A 21200-nucleotide genomic window follows, 5' to 3' on the forward strand; every position below is an offset into this window, starting at 1 on the left:
CGCGCAATGGATGTGCCCGAGGCAAGGCGGGTTCGGCATCCACCAACAAGATGCACCGCCCCGAGTCCAGCTGAAAGGAGGAGGCTGTCTTTGACAGTGTGTTTTTAACAGTGCGCAGACGATGGCAACACATGGGACCGCACTGTAAAAAACCGAGTTGGCTGATGGCGGTTTGAGGCGGCAAGTGCATTTTTCCCAATCCAAGATCCCTTCCTTCCCAAAAGGGACAGAACTGTGAATTTCAGGCTGAAGATCACATGACGTTTAACCAGTTGGAGAAACCGTAATTATAGATGGGTTGGGAAACTGCACTTGCCTGACGTTCGCTGCGTATAAAGGACCTCTCTGGACGTATCTGAGAGCCTGAAAGTGATCTCGAACGAATTTCGCAGACTGAAAGTATACCTCTGCCTTTCGTCGCCGCTGCGCTGCATCACTTCTGTATCAACCAGCAGCCCGGTTCCTGGCTGTCTTGGCGCCTACCAACACCAGCACACCTTTGTGCCTGCGCCATGAACTGGACCGAAGGGACTTTGGCTCGTCATTCGCGAGGAAGAGGCTGGAATCCGGAGCTCGCGAAGCAGAGACAGTACTTTGCAAAGGCTCGAGCAGGGCTTCGGGTCACCTCGAAGCCAAACCTTGCCTCTATCTCAATCCTTCCTCGACGGCCGGAATCGCCTACGGTGCGTCCTGAAAAACACCCGTCAAGGACTCTGATGGAGAGCTCGCCGCATTTTCAGCAACGACAGAGCCCGCATGGAGATAATGCGGAACGCCATGTTGGCCATTCGCCCCACCAGCGTCAGTGGGAGGTCAAACCGTCCATGGATGGTCGTGGTTTTCCTAAACCTCACGGATCGATGCATACGAGCGCCAAGCGAACGCACAGTGCGGACGATGAAGAAGCCTTGGATGTGAAGAGACGGCGGTTGTTACAAAAGGCTGACTGGGCCGGCATCCACGTCCCAAAACCGATACCCTTCCATTTCTCGGCCCGTAATAACTTGACTGGAAATCAGATCTGGGGCTTTCGCAAGAAACATACGACTGGGCAGCCCGCTCCTTTCGTTCAGAAGATTAGGCACAACACTGATGCATTGAGGGGACCCGTCACCAGTTACAGCAGCACTCAGGACGGAGACAGAGAAGTTAGAATCATGATTGGCAGCGAAGATATTCGGCTCGGTAGCGAAGCTTCAAACACAGAGAAGAACAGAAATAAACGGTCTCTTCGAACTATCTCCAGATCGAACAACTATTATCAGTCGGACTACTTCCAAAATTCCTCGTCTCGGACACTTTCGCAGCACCACGCATCTCCAGAAAAACACGACCACAGGGAAGTGGCAGGTCATAGGACAAAGCGTTTGCGGGAGATTCGCCTTAGAAGAGACGGTGCGGCCACCGGGAATACTGCCATAGCTGTGTCGTCATCATCTTCGTATGGCCGACGGACCAGGCTTGAACATATGCAACGAGCTGGCAAACATTTGGTTATTGAATCATCTTCGTCCATCGTTCACCATCCGGTTCCCCAACGACTCAGTCAGCTCGTCTCGGCACAGAACTTGGGAACCCCCAAATTGGATGCATTCGGAAGCACCATCGCCGAAGTTAGCCATAACCCTCTTGCCGCCGTCCCCTCCTCGGAGATGAGCGAGAACAAACGTTGGCACGGCATGTTTTCATCTTCCGGCGACCGGGCAGAAACCCTCGATAACATAGATTACAACGGGATTGCCGCAGCTGAGGATATCAGTCCTGGAGTCAGCAATTTTCCAGTCCCTAACTTCTCGCCAATCCAGGAGTCAAGTCCCGGAGACCCTCCAAGTAATTCGCTTTCATACCTACAAGAAAGTCCTAGCGTCAATAAGGTTGTGCAAGTAGGCTTGCGAAGGTGCCATGCTGGATCTTCTGACAAAAATGACGATGGCAGAAACCCGTTGGAAGATGCTGTTCCCGCGATACGGTTCTCCTCGCCACTCTCACCAACCAACATTTCTCTTTCGTTATACAACCCAGCCGCAAGTGACCTTAACGAAGATATCGGTCATATCCAAGGAATCTCACGCGTGACCGAAGAAGTGCTTGCGGGAAACATGGTTGATACCATGATCCAGCACCCTTCGTCATCGATGGTCTCGGATATCCCTGGAGAACGGAATCTCGACCAGCACGAGCGAGATGGATGCATTGGTAGTAAGACGGGAATGCTTGAGAATCCGAGCTTAGTGTTGCAATCTGTAGAGATCGGCATAGGTCGAGGCACATCATCAGTACCAGAACCAATACCGTTAGGGGCGGATGCAGAGTGGATCAACTTCATATTTGGCGACGGCGGTGATGAAGTTCATGAAATTGCGTTTCAAGAAGCAAGAAAAGAAGCAGCTAGAGATCTACGGCCATCAAGCAGCTCTGCCAACAGTCGCTGCCAAACCCCAGGAACACCCAGCGTTGGCCATGCCACAGCAGTCGCAGCTACCTATGCAACCTCCAACCGTGGAAACGAGGAGAAGGGCATTATTCATTCACCCCATTCAAGAAGTTCTTCTGGATTTGGGCTTAGTCATACATCCATGAGAGCCTTCGCAGACTCCACGGACGCTCCTCTGGAGGCATACAATCATGTGGATGCTCACGCAGACATAGAATCCACCATTGTGGAAGTTGCCGAATCAATCACTCGGGGGGTGCGTTCAGGTTATCACATGGCTGACATGTCCTCAACACCAGCATTGGACTCCGCGTCTACAGCGGCGCACCCGCCCGAGTCGGAAGTGGGAGAAGTACCGGGTCAAACTTTCCAGTTTGCACGACCAAAGACGTTCATTGGCCGACTGGCTAGTTCGTTCGTGCCAGACGTAGGCCCGATCGTGCCCCTGAGTGTTCACAACGAAGCCAGCAAGAGCAGCAGGCCGAAAAGAAGGACAAGGAAAAAGAAGGCGAAAGACGGGAGAGCCGATATCCGCCGAGTGCCGAACCATGACGGTGATCCTATTGACGAGGGTTCAGATGAATAAGTACTTGGAAGTCCACGAAATCTTGTAAGAACATTCACCGAATACCAAAGCACGGGCGGGCACTCGTGTACGCTTTTCCTGGCATCATTTCGACATTCGTGGGATATCTACCGCTGTTGGGGGGACCTTGTCCCATCTATGCTAGAAACAAGTACAAAAAAACAACCTCAGTGTGCCAGGAGAAGAAAAGACCGAAAATCCCCCCTAAAAGTACAATGCTCCGAGAGCCCTTCCCCTTTGCCGTCCATCCTTTCCAAACGGTTCATGTTTCGTTTTCTGATGCTCCAGCCACGTCAGAACCCAGCACAGCTGTCTGCTCCGGGGGTGATCAAAGTTCGTTTGTATCATGTGCAGATGATCTTTTTGCTTTTCCCAAACAAAAAGATGTCAAATGAGGGTAAATTTTTTATGCTTTTTCATTTCTCTCTTTTTCTCTTTTTTTTGTGTGTGTGTGTTTTCTTCTTGTTGGTGGTAGTCGTTGCTGTTGCTATCGCGGGAGCCCCGGGGTCAACGTTCTGTGTGTATGACTGACATGGCATGATATCTTCGCGGCAAGGTAGGGAAGAGAGCGGACATCAAGAGTACTGGAGGCTGAACTTTCGTTCGAGCTCCTCCTCTTTCGTCTGCTACTGTGCCTCCGCTCCCTTCCGCTCCAAAGCCGTCTTACCACGAGCCAAAGGCGCGCCCGAAGTTGCGGGGGCGGTAGGCCACGTCGCGTTCTTTTGTGTGCCCGTGCTTCCTGAACGCTTCCTTGACGTGCTTGAGCTCGCCGGTGGGCGCGGGGCACGAGGAGACGGTCTGGGTGACGGTAACTGGGACGCAACTTGCGGTGACAGTGACGGGAACGCAGTCCTGCTCGCCTGCGCCGCCCTCGGTCCCAGGGCTGGGGAGGGCCTGCGCCACGGTTGTTGCAGAAGCCGTGCTCTGGGCTTCGTCGGAGACGGTCACGACGCCGGTAAGGGTGCCGACGGTGACGGTGATGACGCGCGGGGGAGGGGCGGTGGCTGCGGGCGGCTGGGCCGTGACGTAGACGGTGGTCACGACGGGAGGGGCTGTGCCCTCAGCCGGCAGGGTCGAAGCCAGTGCCGAAGTGACCGGCGCTGCGGCGGGTGCCTCGGGCTTGGGTGCTTCGGGCTTGGGGGCCTGCGCGGGAGGAGAGGGAGGAGGGGGAGGAGGGGCAGCCTCGGCGGTCTTGGTGACGTAGATCGTGGAGACGACGGGAGGCAAACCGCCCGCAGCAGGGAGGGTCGAAACAAGAGCGGAAGTAACGACGGGCATGGGAGCATTGCCTCCTTCAGCGCCATTGCCTTCTCCAGCACCATTGCCTCCTTCAGCGCCATTGCCTCCTTCAGCACCATTGCCTTCTCCAGCACCATTGCCTCCTTCAGCGCCATTGCCTCCTTCAGCACCATTGCCTCCTCCAGCAGCATTGCCTCCTCCGGCAGGCATGGACGGCGCGGCGCCAGCGTGCTCGGTGACAGTGATGACAGACACCACGGGGGTGGCGTCGGGCTGGCCAGGGTTGGCTACAATAGTGGTAGTCACGACGCTGGTCTGAGGGGCGGCAGGCTGGGCAGGAGGAGCCGCGGGGGTAGCCGTGACGGTGACAATCGAGACGCCTCCGGTTCCGACGGCCACGCCGGCGCCAGCGGGGAGGGTGGTGGTGGCGATGACGGAGCCGCCCGCCTCGGCAACGCCAGAAGCAACACCACCAGCAGCACCAGAGGTCTGGCCGTTGGGCAGGACCACGGTCTGGGTGACGGTCGTGGGGACGGTGACAGTGACGGTGGCGGTCTTTGCGGCGTTCTGGCAAGCGATGTGCTGGGACTGGCACTGAGAGAGCTGGAAACCCTGTCCAGTGATGCTCTGGCACTGAGAGAGCTGTATGCCACAGGCGGCGCTACAGGCGGACTGGAACTGCTGGAATTGCTGGCCGGCGACGATGAAGCCGCCCTGCTGGCCCTGCTGGACAGGGGGGCATGCGCCGCCGAGGGCGGAGTTGAAGTTGAAGAAGGTGACCTGGGAGATGATGATGATCTGCGGCTGCATGATGATGGGGGCAGCGGCGGTGACGGTGCGCTCCGTCGTGACGACCTGGGTGGTGGTGACGTTGTTGGACAGGAGCGAGGTGACGGTGGCGACCTCTGTCAGGGTCGAAATCTGGGGAGGAGCGGCAGCAGCGGCAGAGCTCACTGCTGGGGGAAGAGCTGCGGCGGCAGAGCTCGGCGGTGGGGGAGACGCAGCTGCAGCAGGACGGGTGGTGTTGAGGAACCTGCCCGTGGTTCCGGCCGGAGCGGGCGGGGCGGGAACGTTGGCACCAGCGCCAGTCGAAAGAGGAGGAGGCGGGATGCTGATGCTGGAGAGGATGGGCGATGGGGCAGCATTCTGACGCTTGACCTGGTGCTGAGGTAGGTATCCAAGGCGCTGCACCTGGTGCGCGAGACCCAGCTCGGCGAGGAGAGTGAAGAGGAGAAGGAATTTGAACAACATGTTGAAGGATGTTGGTGTTGTCGCCGTGGTTATGCTAAGACGGGCTTGACGAAAGAAGAGAAAGAGGAGGGGGACCGTCCAAGTCGTTTATATCAAGGGGAAGAAACAGAAAGCAAGGCCCTTCGAGGGATTGGGCGACTAGCACCGAGAAGAAAATGACAGGATCCTCCGGGAAGAGGCGAAAAGAAAAAAGAAGGAAAAACTTGGCCGGAGATGGATGCCAAAGAATGTCAGACCAAAGAAGCTGCTGTGGCAAGAACAAGGACCGGTCCAGAGATGGGAAACCAGACCATCTTTTAAACGCGTTTCCTCCTCCTCATCTGACCGATGGACAGGAGAAGAGTCCTCGGACCAGACCCTGGCCCTTCGACTTGATAGATCGGGGGTACCACGTCTCTAAGCCACTTAGTCTCATCCCCCCCTCCCAGTGATGCTGCTTCGCCATCGCCTTGGTACGATCGTCGTGAGACGTTGGGCCAACAAGCGGCCTAGCTGCGGGGCCACAGTAGGGGAACGAGCTTGACCGTTGTTTGGTGTTTACAATTCCAAGAGAGGGGGGAGGGCCGCAGGGTGGAGGCAGTGGAGGAGGGAATACTGACCAGAGGGGCGAACAGTGTATTCTCGCGGAGGATCACTCGCAGGCGAGGGCGACATCATCCACGAGAGCGTGTTTCCCGAGGGGCCGACTTTGGAAGGCTGTGTTATCCCCCCTGCCGGGATGACAGGGGAGGTGGGAAGGATGGAGGGGATGAGCGAGGGTTAGACGTTGATGTCTGTGGACTCAGGAACGGAGGAGACGGCGTAATGGGATGCTTCCTCCGGGGGGGGCACACCTATACCACACCTTGACATAATACGGGCGCCTCCTTTTTCAGAGGTGGTGATGAGAAAGCGGAGCTCTCAGTAATCAAGTTTATGGAATAAGGGTGGATGTGGTTTGCGAGGATGCAACGACATCTGCCGACGCAGATACTGCAGGAGGTACTGCAGGAGGATTGTTGATCCAAACGTCGAGGGGAATGAAGGAAGATGACGAGAACAACAACGACAGGATCGGCTCGTTGCGGCCTACAACCAACCTCACCTTCAACTGATCTCCCTGTCATGTCGCCACGATCTGCAGGTCATCTGTTGTCTATCCTGCCGTCTGTAGTCTTGTGTTTTTCCGAAAAAGTGTCTTTCAGACCCACCAAGAGATACTTTCTTGAGCTCCTGAACGTCCCAACAGGCCAGTAGCAACCTCCCCCCCCCCCTGGTTCGAAGGACTGCACAAGGAGCGATGCCAGTTCAAAGACTTCTTTGCACCGGCCACAAGGGAAGGGGGCTCAGAGGGAGCTCAGAGGGAGGTGCTTGGCGTCCGATGTTCTGAACCAAGCAAGCATAACAGCATCAAGCTTGATGAAGAAGAAAAACCTGCTCCAGGGAGCAGGCAGGCTGGGACAGGAGATGCGGTATCAAGGCCCTCCAGGCCCAGGGTGTGCAGGCCGGTAGAGGAAGTGAGGTTCACTTTGAGTGCCCAGACCAAGGGGGGGGACGTTGAATAGGACCGAGCGATGAAGTCGGTATCGGGATTCTGCCCATGCCTACCAGGGTTGCCGGGAAGGGACGGTGCATGATTTACGCCGGGGGGAGAATTGCGTTGCGGATCCATCGGACGCTGCCTGCCCATCAGGGAGGGGAGATCGGGGGATCTTGCGCATGTATCCGTACCTAATCCGTAGTAATATAACGTTGCGGCTAAGACCCCACTTGATTCGTTTGAAGATTCCCGCGCACTTTCCCCCCCACCTCATGGTTGAATACCTTGGAAGGCACGTACCTAGAGGCTAGAGCCTAGAGGTAGGTAGGTGGGTTGAGGTTCTTTCCCCTCCAACCCCCCCCCACCCCCACCCTGGTACCTACCCGGTTGTTCCTGTTTCAGCTGATTGTCGAAAGAGGAAGTCGAGCCTCTTCACGGTTCTCCTGACTGTGGCTTCTGGACTCTTGGTATTCCCCACTGTCCAATCAACTTCCATCGCGCTTCCCCTTTTCGTTCCCGAGTATTCAACCGAAACCTCTTTCCTCACCAGATCACACGTGTGGTGTGGTGGCCTTTGCTGACACATGAACACCATCTGCCCTCGCCTCGTCCAGCAGTCCTTCTCGGTCACTCCTTCATGGGATTTAGACATACGCCAATGCCCATCTGATGTCATGTTGCCCGGCACGCCCTGGACCTTGGACCCCTCCCAACCTTTGCGCTAGTTTTCATTGAGGCTAATTGCAAGTGTCATCTTTCGTACAGACTTGGGACGACAGTGGGCACTTGGTCGCCAGCTATTCCCTTCCTCGCTGCCATTCTCCACGTCAAGAGTTTTCCCGAGAGAGTAACCGGGGAAGGGGGGAGAGGGGAAAATATCTCGTCGACCAAAGCGAAGCCTGGCTTGTGCCCAACACATGAATAGCAGAACAGTTGCATTTGCTTCCGCTCTCGGAGGGCCATCTTATCAATCCACGACACATATCAGAGATTCGTTACTGTAACTTTGATGCCCGTCGCCGTCAATCACCCGTCTCTCGCTTCTCGCTGATCATCCTGATGCCCGCCCGTTCTGAGCTCCGCGATAGGCCAAACCCGAGAATAAGGTCTGGCATGTGCGGCCCATGCGGGAGATCGCAGGTGCCCCGACCCTTACCCTCCTTCCTCTCCACTTTCTCTTTCTCTCTCGCTCTCTCCTTCTCTCTCTACGGGTATGTGTATGTATCACTCTGTCTCTCTGCACCCCCCTTTGGTTTCGACGGCAGGACGGCAGCCCCTGTCTACCCATGTTTAAACAGTTGGCTGTTTGAGATTGCGTGCCTAGGGGTACAGTGGAATTTGTGTGAGACTTCCTCCATATAGCATCATCCCGGAATGGGCAACCACTGCATTTACCAATGTCGACTGCTTCTCGGCTTTCACCATGTGGGACCTTGGGCATGATTCCTTGGCAAGTTGGTAACACGGCGGGCCGATGGTGAATCGTCGCGAGGGGTTTTTAGGCGTTGCTATGTACCTACTTGACCGTTGGAGATTGTCCTTGGCCAACAGGAGCTCCGAGCATCAACCCCCCCCCCCTTGCGCCGTTAGGAAAATCTTCCAACAAGGGACGAGACCACTCTGTCGCTACTGCTTGCCACTAGGCTAGACGACATCAAGGAAGAAGGCCGTCAATTTAGCTTGGATGAACCACAGCAGAACCTTCAGACAAACTTTGCTTCATCTGAACCTGGCAGTCCAGGCAGAGTCGCCTGTTGGACTAATACGGCGTGACTCGGTCTTGGTAGAACGCTAGTCTCCAAGGTCCCTCTTTGCGTACTGCCCTCTTTGAAAACGGTAGTTCGGCCCTCGTGCGACTGCCACTGTTGGATATAGTAGCACGAGGCCGTCGCTTCGGTTCCGCACATCCATCCGGCGTGCTATCGGGTTGTGATCGTCGAGCTTTGGCATTAACGCAAGAGCTGGGATGCGTGCTGCGCCCTCTGGCGATCAAATCTGGACCTGCCGCACAATTTCCCCCCCCTTCTTTTTTGCCTGCGTGAGGGGCCTTCTTTTCCTCTCCCCGTCTTTTTTTGATCTAGAAGAACTTAGGCGGCTTCCGTTGCATCACATTTGACCCCCCCCCCCCCCCCCCGGCTTTCCGTACGGGTGCTCCACATCACCAGCGATTTTTGGCGTGACAAATCAGGCCTGCGTGCCTAATCGCCATTCTAGTTTCAGATGACCTCTTTTGGCATTACCGGCTTTTCTTTCTTTTTTCTTTTCCCCCTCCCTTCCCGCAGGCCAAGCCCTTGCATCTATCTACTGGGCCATCGTTGCAGTTGCGATGTTGTGAGTCCCGGTCGGCCGGACTGTCGCGTGATTGCCTTCCTCATAGCCCCCAATCGTGAACATCGAGCGTCCGATCAAACGGCAGGCCGGGCAGAGGAACCGGGGCGGGTAATGGCACTGAGGCGTCCGAAGACTCGCTGAGTAAGTGTTCGTCAGCCCGTCATGACACGCCCTCGAAAGACCCATTGATTATATGCGACTTGGCGGCTAAAGGGACGCGGTTGGGGGGCCGGGGCCAGAAATACACTCTCTTCAATCTTGGTATGGGGGGGAAGCTTTGGGGTGCGACCAAGATTTCCCACGAGTCCGAATCACGTTGCAGTATCTCGGCTACGGTATTATCATTATTATTTTTCTCTTCTTCCTCTTATTCTTCTTCGCATCGTAATCGACACGGTCGATTTCTGTATTTAGGCTCGTTATGCTTGGGCGGCGTTTTGGTGTGGACGTTTCAGGGGTTCCGAGCCAGCAAACCATCTGGGTCGAAACCAAGCGATGTTGGACATGTTGCAAGCTGTTTCTCGACATAAACCCCTGTGCGAACCATGTGGTTTTCCCAAACCCCCTCCTTACTTCATAAGCGGGACGTAGTATACACCACGGTTAAAAATCTGTGCCCTTGTCTTTTGATTACCCGATATCTCGATAAGCAGGGTGAGTGGTTTCACCGTGTGTTGTGCATTCGGCCCCCCCGAGGGCCGTCGACTGAGACGCCGAGTCCTCGGTCCCCCCGCAGACCGGGTGTTCGATTCTTTTGGTCCGGATCTGTAAGAGCCTCAATAAAGAAACATGTTGTTATTTTTTTTAAATAAAAAAACATGTGATATCAGCTAAGTGGTTTATGATTCTTAACGACGATCCGACCCCCGAGCTCGTCGGGATGTTTCCCAGGAATCATCGTTCAGCCTTGGCTTTCTGCCAGGTGACTGCAGATGAACCAGAGATAACCCGACAAGTTATCGTCGAGGTTTTCCCGCGGTGAATACTAGATTCCAAGGAGGAGCCGGACGAGCAAGCCTGGGAGGACTTGGGCAAACACCAAGACTGCCGGTGGCGAACCTACCGCTGGGCTTGCCAGGGACTGGGGCTTCACTAAGTATGCTTTGAGTTCGGCAGGTAGATTATATCTGGGAGCAGGTGACAGGTTTGACGTCGGCATCTTGCTAGATCGCATGGAGATATGTCCAAGCAAGGTTGTTGCGCTCCAGAGACAGACTCGGGAGTCGGTAACGATGGCGTATGCCGTAGACCGTGCATGCAGAATCGAACCCGGCGGCAGCCTTGATGCCAGTTGAGCTGTGACCATGACGGGAGAACAGTAGATTCAGGCTTTGTTTGGTTTACCGACGTTTGTGGATGCAAGGTCTGCCTCTACGGGGTCATCGTGACGTGAACAGACCACTCCGGTCGGATGTAAGGGCGCGGAACACAACACATGCCGCTTCTGACATGACGAAATCACAAAGCTTGAGCAGGTCTCAATTGGAAGATGATTTGGCAAACCGTCCCATCGCAAACTACTTCAGCGACTCGGTATGGCGGAAGGTGATGACCTTTAAATTTCCAACAATGTCAATCTTGCTAGCCAGCCATAGCAGTATTAAAATTCGACAGAGGCTTTAACGGCACCCAGAAATGAAGGACAATTCACCGCAAAGACTTTCGAGTTGCGAAGTGTCTTCTCTCCAAGAGATGAGAGCCAACGCTTTTCTGCCCATCTCTGTCAACCGGCGGGGGTAGATTACATTGCAGCGGGAGTAGCCCCACCGGGCCGGTGCAGGCTCAAAGGCCCGAAATTCCGCATTAAAAAAAAAAAGAAAAGTCGACGGCAGAACCCGGCCCGAGTCCGATGTCTCGGTAGAACGGTCACAATATGAAAGGCGTCAAGAGCAGAGTTGACCCGACGAGAATAACTGCGTTGGTAAGGGGAGTAATTATTTATACGGGGAAACAACAGGCCAAGCCGGTCGGCGAATCGGGAATATGATGCAAAAAGAGACGGATGTCTCGTCATCGCCGAAGACGCCTCGGCGGTCGGTCGTGGCGGTGTGGGGTATCCCGTCTGGCCGTCTCCGGAATTCGGGGTGCTGCCCACCCCAGAGCAACGCAAGTGCTTTGCCAGCCAACACAGTGTGAAGACTCCCCCAATCAGAACAGGGAGAGCGCTGGAGCACCCCGGCGATCAGTACTACAGCACGCACGCTAGTACCTATGCTGGCGCTAAGAGCACCATGAGCGAATGTCGCCATCCCCAAGTGCAACCAAGGCATGTACCTAGGCCGCTGAGAGAGAGTGTGTATCTTTTGATCGGGGTGGCAGCACGACGGTACACGATCTTTGGGGGGTTGTCCTCCGTTGTTTCTGGCCGGCCTGTCGTGCCAAGAAGCTAGCTTGGGCGTTTCTCTCTTTCATCTCTCGCCCGAGGTCTTGATACCTTACCTCACTGTGCGCTCGGGTAGGTAACTGTGTTCTCTGACGTTCCCCCCTCCTCCTCGAGCTAATCTAATCTGGCCTGGGCCTTCTTCCCAACTGGTCAGTGATTCTCTCGTCTTCCCAACCCCACATCACACTTCCATCACCTACCTACCTATCTACCTATTATCGCGGTGCGCTCAGTTCAACATCGCCGACTTGCGATGGACTCGGAGGTTGAAATTCCTCTCTCCTAGTGTTGTGCCCGCTACGTGTTGTTTTTACCCTTTCCTCACTCTTCTCTTTTCCTACTTTGTTTCTCCACAGCATCTCCCGAGATCTGCCTTGCGTCATCTACCTGACCCAGCAGGGAATCGGAGAAGCTGCGGCATCGGGGGAAATCTCGAACCCCACTCCACCTGTCAATCCTCACTCACAGCTGAAGCTCGGCTCGGTGTCCAGGAACCGAGAGGAGATCGGCAGCAGAGCAAGTTCTCGCCCATTGCTTGTCCGTTCCAAATCTTCAATTAGCTCCCCTGATCCTACCGCCGCTTGTCCACCATGGTTGTCTTTGTTGATCTCGATGAGGACATGGAGCCCCTTCATGTGCTCGAGGCGCGTCGCCTGGCCGCTGCTGCCGCGGTCGCGACTGATTCACTGGAGCCAAGCAGTCGTGGGCTTAATCGTGAGCTCGAGAAGCCGGCGAGCGCTCCGCTTGTATCAGTGGCGTCCGTTCCCGCACCACAGCCAACGCCGACATTTCGGAGTGCTGCTACCGAGGCTTTTGGCTGCTATCCGTAAGCTTACCGCACTCATTACTACGCGTTGCCCATTGCCATCATGGCTGACGTCGAATCCTCATACAGTATCGTCATGTCTATTGCTAAACACATCGACCTCAACACCCTCGACAGCCTAGCCCGTACCTCACGTCAGATCCGCCGTGGCTTGTTGCAGTACCGCTCCATCCTTCTATCCTCGACGCTGCACTGTTCCAATGAGGATGTACCCGTCGACCCAGAGTCCACCTTCCGCTTTCGCGCAAGGGCAGGCAACTGGTATTATATGGAAGACGGCCGGAACTATAACGGCAAGAGCGGCAGCTGTGCCCGGGACCTGGTGACGGAGTGTCGAAGGTGCAGGACCGTTGTGTGCAGGGTATGCCGTCCTATGCCGAGCCACATGCCCTTGGGCCCTTTTCCCGCGAGGTCCCCCTCATAGTCGCGAGGGCGGAGACCAAGGGTTTTAGGCAATGGCTGGGGAAATGATGATAGAGATGACCGAGCACAGTTGATCGCTGACGCTGGCAACAGAATTGTGCTATCAAGCCGCCAGCCCACAACGCCCTTCGGGAGCGACATCGCAGGCTGTGCAACCCGTGCACCAAGGCTCCCATCGCGACACTCGTCAACGACGCACTGGAACCCGACACGTCTCTGCTGGACGACGCGGTGAGACGGGAGATTTGCCGGTGCGAAATTGACGGCGTGTGGCTTTGCCAGCCTTGTGGGCGGAGCATGCGCGGTGCCGATCACGACTATCAGCGGTATGGGTCCGGTCCTTCGAAGTTGACACTCAAAGCTCGATATACTGATAGCCTTTATTCAGCGTCTGGAAGTGGCGAGCCCACTACGGCGAGGTGCTTGGCGGTCTGGGAACGGGCATTGGTGAGGGTGATCGCGGTGTAACTTGTGGCCGCGAGAGCGCCTGCGCCGGAGCAAAGGAACGCGAGAACGAGACCGACTGTGACGCCGAGGATGCAGCCGTCAGTGGTAAGAACCTATGGACGGCCACGGACCAGGTGCATTTGGATACGGTGCGGTACGAACGGACGCCGAGTCCTCAGCTCGGCCCTGGGTATGAGAGGCACGAGATCGAGGGCATCGGCGGCTGTGTCAAGACCAAACTCATCAGAATGGTAAGAGTTGGCGCTTGCGTGCCCGAGTGGGACGACGAGAAAAGCCAGCACAAAATCCTCGCGAGGGAGGTCAAAGGCACCAGGAGGAGCTGGTGCGGCTGGTGCTATAGAGTGATTCCTGGTGAAACCGATCTGGCAAAGGTTGGTATCAAGATGAGTCAACTTTGACAGTTGGATAAACGATATACTTTCATTGTAATTTTTGGCATTCATTTTTCATAACAGTTAGGTATGAGAGAGGTAGTAGTGCTGTTATGGAACTCCTCCCACACTGCGTCGGGGACGGACAGTAGGATCAGGGGCACGACGATAGCCAAAACGAGGAATCGATCGAGGCAAAGCGCCTCGAAATGAACGGCCCCGGGGGGTGGGATGTCCGGAACAGCCAGCATTCTGCTGGAGGGAGCATATTTGTGAGAGCGTAGCCGCCATCGGCCTTCCCAGTCAGGGGGGGCGGGCCATCCACGAAGACGGGCATTTCAGCGTACATGACGACGGAGCGAAGTCGGTATGGAAAATTATACACGAGTTTTCTATGGCTTTTACTCATTGTACAGATGTTTGGGTGGGGGTTTCAGTCACATCGGCAACCCGCAAATGCCCTGCTTCTATCCTACAGGACCCCAACCCCCCCGCCCTTTTTTGATACTCCTTGCGATTTGATGGTACAAACAGTGGAAGTGCAATACCTCTCTCTCTCTCTCTTTTTCGTCCCGTACTGGTACATACTTGGATACCTTTCTCCGATTTGGCGGCATACCTTGATGTTTGCGTCATGGGTGATCTCTTTCCTCAAGACGGCCTGTATTCGTGACGTGCCCCAAGGCCCCGTTCCGTCTCATCCCTTCCTCTCCCCTCGCCTTTAAAGCTCGCCGCGGAAGAGCATCTCCTTGCGGCGGGTGCGGTCCTCGCGGGCCTTGGTGCGGATGGCACCCCAGCGGCTCTTGACGCCCTCGAGCTTGCGCTCGAGGCGCTCCTTGTGCTCGCGGGGCGCGGGGGTGCAGATGGTGATGAAAGTCTCGGAGCAGTCGAACTTGCGGGCGAGGGCGGTGACGCTCCAGAAGCCCGGGTCCTCGGCGCGGAGGCGACGGATCTCGGCGACGTCCTCGCGGGAGAGGTGGTAGCGCGGCTTGGGGCCGCGGGAAGGGACGTTGAGGGCCGGGGGGAGGGGCCTCGCGGCCGACGACGACGGCGTCGTTTGTGATGTCGCTGCCGAGGAGTTGGCGAAGAGGGAGGAGAGGTTGGCGCGGCGGCGGGGGTCGGAGGGCGGGAGGAACTTGAAGGGGGTGTGGTAGACGGAGGGGGCGGCCGAAGGAGGGTTGTAGATGATTGTGTCGCCGGCGGCCGGGGCCGCGGGGAGGAAGTCGGAGTGGGGAGGGATGTTGAGGGAGCGCTTTGTTCGGGAGAAAGTCTTGTGGCCTCGCCGGGGGGGAGCAGAGACGGCGGTCTGCTGGCGGAGGAGGGTCGCCAGCGTGGTGGCCGGTCTGGTTAACGTCCTGGCCTCCATTTTTCTTTTTCCGAGAGTTTCGTTAGGGAGGAGGCTGTGCGTATGGAATTGGAGGGAAGTCGGGGATGGACTATGGCTTCGTCGGGTTCGAGAGCCTCCTGGGGGTTGTTGATGGGTTTAGAAGCCAAGGGGGACCACGCTGGGCGACTGCAATTGTGACCGATTGGACAGAGGCACGGCCAGCGTCGCTACAGAGGGAGATGGTGGTGAAAACGACGGCAGTTGTGAGGGAGGCGTGATGCTCGGACGGGCGAGGCGCGTGAGTTGGATGTCGCGTGCTAGCTGGCTCTTGACGGGGACCCTGAGGTGACGATCTGAAGTTTTTCGAAAGCGCGATGGCAGTTTGGCTTAGGTAATATTGTGGAACGAGGTGTCCCGAAAGGAAGGATGTGCTTAAGTAATACAGACAGACAGCTCTGTTACTTTGCTCTTATCATATCATTTGTTGAAACCTGAGGCGACAACAAAGGGCATATTAGATAATATGGACAGGGTACGATTAGCTAAGACGCATGACACATATCACGGGATATATCACGTGATTGAACTATGGAGCATCGACGCTCCAGGCGGCTTGGTCCAAAGTTTGACCAAGGTTGCGCCGTTCGTTCGCCTGTGTGACGTGTCCTGGCACCCGGCGGTTGCTCCAGCAAAAAAAAAAAAAAAAAAAAAAAAAAAAAGGCTAATAGCGAGAAAGTGCGAAGAAAACGAAGCTCGGATCTTGCGGCCGATTTGGCCTCGTGTCTGTCACTCGAGGCTTTCTGACCGCCGCCGTCAGGTACGGTGTCAGATCCCCGTTTGGTTGGGAATGCGTCTTTTTTTTCATCTTTTCCTTCTTCCTCTTAAGCTTTGAGGCTTTCTCCTCCGTTCTTCTGCGCCCCCCTCGGAGATGGCTTGGCCAAGGCATCTAGGAATGTTATTTCATGGGATCATGAGCGGGACAGCCTTGGCTACGTAGCCTTTGTGCTTTGGAAGGGTTTCCAGTTGGCAGTTCTCTGCATTGGTGTTGTTCATGCGAGTGCCGAGTGACGTGCGTATGCTTTTCGTACAGGGGCCCCTGTTTCCTGGAAAAGCGAGGCTGGAAAGAGGGACCACCTCAGCGATTGACACAGGGATTCGTGCCCTGCCTTGCTATCGACAGTACTCCGTACACACATGCATAGACCGGTAGAGGGTATTATCGCTTTGCTCGAGTTCGCTCCTGGGCGGTAAGCCGAAGACGAGGCGGAGGGAGGGGCAGCTCTTGGTCATGACCGCTGTTTCCCAGGCGGACACATTCGCGGGCCCTCGCGGGCTCTCGCGGCCGTCTCGGTGACTCGGGCTTATTCAAGCTTTTTTTCTGCACAAGTTTTTCCCTCGAGGCCAGACCCGTGGGGAAATGCCCATGTAGAGGGGAACGCGGCGGAGACCAAGGCTGATAGGGAGGAGAAGCGATGAAGGTGTGGAGCGCAGAGATGGTAGAGAGATGTCCCAGAGGAACCATGTGGGAAGGGATCTGGGAAGAAGGGGCGCGGAAACAGGGAACAGCAGAGTTGGCAGAGTCGATGTTTGGCACGCAACCAAGATGTGATTCGTCCAAGGGCGTCAACTTCCTGACATGCACTCACGGCCTTCTCCGTCTGAAGTAGACTACCTATCCCCATACCCCCCTTCCGCGATGTTTGTTCGGTCATGTTCCATTCGATGCCCCGGGCTGGGGGCATGAGAAGACGAGAGACGGCGAATGGATTTCTGGGGTTTGATGGCTATTGCCGGGGGTAGTTACGTTACGTCTTTACTTCAGACGGTGGGTATCCCTGGGATGGTCTTGATCCATGACGGGGCATTTGCCGCTGGAGGGGGTACGCGAGTCAAAGATCTGGAATAGAGCTTCACCGACTTGGTGGACCGGAGAAGGGTCGGGAAGCGGTTGCGAACGCAAACAAACAAAGGACCCGAGGAGGAGGACGAAACAATCCCCCGCGGATATTTTTGGGTCCAAGACATTCCACTTCAGTGCCTGCATTGCGAAATAAAGAAAAGAAAAGAGAAGACAAGGGGTCCAGGGTCGAGAATGGCATTGTGGTGGCCAAGGTAAACTAAAGCTGTGCTAAGCTGGCCAGTGAACAAGCCCGGATTCGTACGACGACGGAAAAGTTCAAGAGCTGAGCTCAAGGAAGAAAGGGAAATGAGCTGTGATGGAAGGGGATCAATGAGAAACTCGGAAAACGAGCAACGCATGTGTAAGACAGAGCAGAAAAAGGAAAGAAGGGGTCCGAGAAGGGGAGAAGGACGCGCTCCGAACAGATTGCGGTGGATGGACAATCAAATCAGCCCACGTAACGTTTGGACCCGACTCACGCCACAGGGCGCGAGGCCATGTTGTTGTTGTCGTCGTCGTCGTCGTCTCCCCCTGACGCCAGGCGCAAAGAAGAAAAGGTTGGAAAGGAGACGGGGATGAAAAAAAAAAAAGACTGGAGCCATCAGAGGCTGCGGATGCTAGCGGGGAGGCCCAAAGATTGGATGGAAAGATGACGGAGTGGCGATACGGACGGGTGATTGGTTTAAACAGCGTTAACGAGATTCAGGCTCGAAAATACCTAACTTTTGGACGGAGTAGCTAGCGGTTTTCATCATCGTTTCATTCATGGATACGCAGCACGCGACGACGGGAGCGAGGAGGCATCACTCGAGGGTTGATGGTGCCGATGGTCCGTACTGTAGACAGTTGGGCAGAAGTGTAATTGAGTGGCTATGTGTTTGTTTGTGTTTGTTTGTACTATGTAAGTACATATATCCAAGGTAGGTAGTGAGTGGGTAGGTAGGTAGGTAGGGGGGTGATGGATGGAAAGAAAGGTTGCACGCAGCATGTCACTGCCTCCTTCCTTCCTTGCTTCCTTCCTTTCCTCCTTCGTGCGGTAGCTATCACGTCAATGCACGAACTCTGCCGATCATGTATGTGTAAACAACTACGCGCGATACGAGAGGGGGACCGGACGTGACTGACTGGCGCCCCCTTTCTCACAAGCTGCTAGGGCGTTGTTGACGGGTGACCGGCGGATGATTTTGCCCTTAGTGGCAGTTTAGTTTTGGCTTGCAGAAGGAACCTGTGCGATGATGAACGGCCGAAGACTAAACAAATGACGAGAGAGAAAAAAAAAAAAAAAAGAGAGGAAAAGTTGAACTCGCTGCTCACCTCCCTAAGGTACCTAATCTCCGGAATGAGATAAATACCTACTTAGATAGATGGGCCGTTGCTCCTCTTCCTACTCCATCTCCTTTCTCCTGAGCCTCTTCCCTTTCGCAATCATCATACCTACCTAGGTGCTCTTGAAGACTTGCGAGTCTGTACTTGGTTCTCCCACGCCTCCCACCATAGCTCTCGCCGACCACACTGTGAAGTCACAGGGAAAGCCCAACGACACCCGTGACCTTGGGCGCATTGCGTGCACGAGTATCCGTACCCCTACATCCATCCACCCAGGGAGAGGGAGAGGTACTCCACCGAACAACCGGGCCAGCCATCCATGATCCAAGCGAACTCATCCATCTCCAACCACCAAAGTTGAACAGGACACACAGCGAACCCCGGTCCGGCCTCTTCTGCCTCTCTTGCAGATCAGCACACCTGAACAGGGCTCCCAACCTGCTTACCAGACAAACGCCCTCGGCCGCTGCGTCACACTGTCTCCAGATTCGCTCGTCAATCAGGGGACCCGACTTCCGCCTCTCTTTCTGGGGGTGGTCTGGATCGGGCGCCATTTTTGTGACGACGACTGACTGACTGGCTACTGCGCCGGAGGAAAAGACAAAATAAGATAGCCACTCCAGCAGAACGACACAAGTCCGTCGGCTGTCAGAAGGGCAAGGACTCGCGAACCTTGTTAGTGTAGCCGACAGCAGAAACGAGAATCGCCATTCCGTATAAATCATCCCATTTCACACCCAACGCAACGCAACACAACAGCTAGTCTCATTCCCAACTCACTCCTCCGCCGCCGAGCATTTTCCACACGCAGGGGGAAAGAGAGGGAAAAAAATAAAAACAAAAAGATTGTGCCCATTCCTGGCTGGCTCTTCCTTCTGTTTCCAGCCAAGCTAAACGAACGGTCGGTTTCGAACCCCTCCAGGTATGTACATCTCGATATTATTATCCCGCCCAAACGCACATCTCACCCCATGTTCACCAGGCCAACCTTTGGTTCGGTGTTGGGGGTGGCACAGCCGGCGCTGCTGCTCTGCTGCTGATGTCCGCCCTTCGCCTGTGACAACCACGGAACTTGCACACCCCCCCCCCCATTCCACTTTCCCCTTCCCTTGCAGTGACCCCCTCCCCCAAAAAGGGCGAATCGCGGGAATCGACGTGAATCAGGGTCACAGGGCCACCAAGCCAATCTATTGTCCCCCCCCCCACCACCTGCTTTCCCAGAACTCGTTCCTTTTGCGTCCTTCCCCCTCTCCCTCTTGGGTCTACAAAACATAACGTCAACGCCCGGGTCCCTGCTTGTAAGAGAGACAATCTCATTAACTTGATCTTTTTTTCCTTTTACAGAATAAGCCTACCCAACCCGAAGGAAACGAAAAGAAGAAGAAGAAGAAAAAAAGTCACCAAGCTGTCGGTCGGCAAACCTACTAGCGCAGACACCTTACACACCTTACACCCCAACAAACACCACTCAACCTGAACAACTCTGTATCGCCATGAGTCTAGCACAGGCAGCACCCATCAGCGCCGGGCAGACGGCTATGAACCCCTCCATGGCCGCCCACGTCGGCGCCGACAGACTAAGCGGCGATGCGACGTTCCGCTCTTCGAGTCATCACACTTCAGATGCGGACGGCAGCAAGAAGGATGTGAAGAACAAGGTGCGCGGACTGTTCGGGCTGGGGAAAAAGAAGGAAGAGCCCAACGTCTCCAACAAGTCGGCACCCAATGTCACCAGCAACCCCTACTTGTCACGAGACCCCTCGCGGACGTCGGCTCGATCTGCGGCGTCACCCTACGTTGGCGACCACTCTGCGTCGCCAGTTCGCGGAATGTCCACCTCCCCGCGAATGATCTCGCCAGCAAGCTCTCAGATCTTTGAACGAGATGTCGACAACATGTCAATTAAGCCTCAGTCGCCTGCCATCCCGTCGCACATCCAAACCGAAAACCACATCCCCCCCGTCCTAGATGCGTCATCCGAGGCCATCACCGATAGCCACCTCGACCCAGACTCCGTCGAGATCGTTACCCATGCTCAGCATCAACCCGCCGCAGCTGCCGTGACTGGCTCAAGTGGAACGCCCCATGCCACCGATTCCATGTCGGCATCCTGGACAGACGAGCTCCGCGCATTTGCCGACCGCGACGACGCATCCAATTTCAATTCGCTCGACAACGCCGACGTCCGAAGACTGAGTTTCATCTCCTTCGCCGATGTCGTGCAAGCCGAGCACGGCGGCCTCGCCGGCGTAGGAGGCTCACGGGACTCGGCGCACGTTGCTGGCCTAACATCTCTCTCGTCCATCAATGCCCGCTCGCCCTCGCCCATCCGGTCGCCCGTGTCATCGCAAGGCCTGGGCACCTCACCGCCGACGAGCAACCCGGCATCCGTTAAGGGACTTGAAATGTCCCCTGGCCGGAAATCTCTGGGCAGCCCCATTTCGTCCCATCACAATCTCAACATGAGCGGCGAGCTCAATATTGAGACGATGACGCAGGCGCTAAGGCGCACGGGAAGCTCGGATCTCAGCGGCGTGCGCAGCTTCCCCACAAGCCCGGTTGAGGGGCCCTCGCGTTGATAGCTTGCAGACGAACAAGAAAATTAAAGAAAATTAAAGAAAAGAAAACAAGTATACAGGTACGGAGTCGGAGGCAAACGGAGGACCATTGATACCAAAGTGGACGTTTCTATCGCGCGGGTTTATTTCACGGATGACTTTTTTAATTCTCCTCGGAATGCGTTTGAGTAAGGCCGAGCAGTCCTCTACAGACTGATTCTCGGATCAGGGAGGGACACTGTTACATTTATTTACAAT

At 55.6% G+C, this 21200-nt stretch overlaps 5 protein-coding genes across 5 annotated transcripts; 3 read left to right on the plus strand and 2 right to left on the minus strand.

Annotated features, from left to right (window-relative positions):
- Positions 1-2717: 2717 nt before the first annotated feature.
- Positions 2718-3020, plus strand: GLRG_04141 (uncharacterized protein; the record flags this gene model as incomplete). Its single annotated transcript, XM_008094826.1, has 1 exon — positions 2718-3020. One exon carries the CDS (start codon positions 2718-2720, stop codon positions 3018-3020), a length of 303 nt encoding a protein of 100 aa, XP_008093017.1.
- Positions 3021-3683: 663 nt separating this feature from the next.
- GLRG_04142 (uncharacterized protein) lies at positions 3684-5510 on the minus strand (the record flags this gene model as incomplete). Its single annotated transcript, XM_008094827.1, has 1 exon — positions 3684-5510. One exon carries the CDS (start codon positions 5508-5510, stop codon positions 3684-3686), a length of 1827 nt encoding a protein of 608 aa, XP_008093018.1.
- A 6823-nt stretch (positions 5511-12333) lies between these two features.
- Positions 12334-13858, plus strand: GLRG_04143 (uncharacterized protein; the record flags this gene model as incomplete). The annotated part of the gene is made up of 4 exons (XM_008094828.1): positions 12334-12569; positions 12639-12930; positions 13086-13318; positions 13381-13858. 4 exons carry the CDS (start codon positions 12334-12336, stop codon positions 13856-13858), a joined length of 1239 nt encoding a protein of 412 aa, XP_008093019.1.
- A 694-nt stretch (positions 13859-14552) lies between these two features.
- GLRG_04144 (uncharacterized protein) lies at positions 14553-15197 on the minus strand (the record flags this gene model as incomplete). The annotated part of the gene is made up of 1 exon (XM_008094829.1): positions 14553-15197. One exon carries the CDS (start codon positions 15195-15197, stop codon positions 14553-14555), a length of 645 nt encoding a protein of 214 aa, XP_008093020.1.
- A 4680-nt stretch (positions 15198-19877) lies between these two features.
- On the plus strand, positions 19878-20963 carry GLRG_04145 (uncharacterized protein; the record flags this gene model as incomplete). Its single annotated transcript, XM_008094830.1, has 1 exon — positions 19878-20963. The coding sequence occupies one exon, from the start codon at positions 19878-19880 to the stop codon at positions 20961-20963; it is 1086 nt and encodes a 361-aa protein (XP_008093021.1).
- Between the last annotated feature and the right edge of the window lie 237 nt (positions 20964-21200).

Source organism: Colletotrichum graminicola (assembly GCF_000149035.1).
Source record: "Colletotrichum graminicola M1.001 genomic scaffold supercont1.13, whole genome shotgun sequence".
Taxonomy (NCBI): Eukaryota; Fungi; Ascomycota; class Sordariomycetes; order Glomerellales; family Glomerellaceae; genus Colletotrichum; species Colletotrichum graminicola.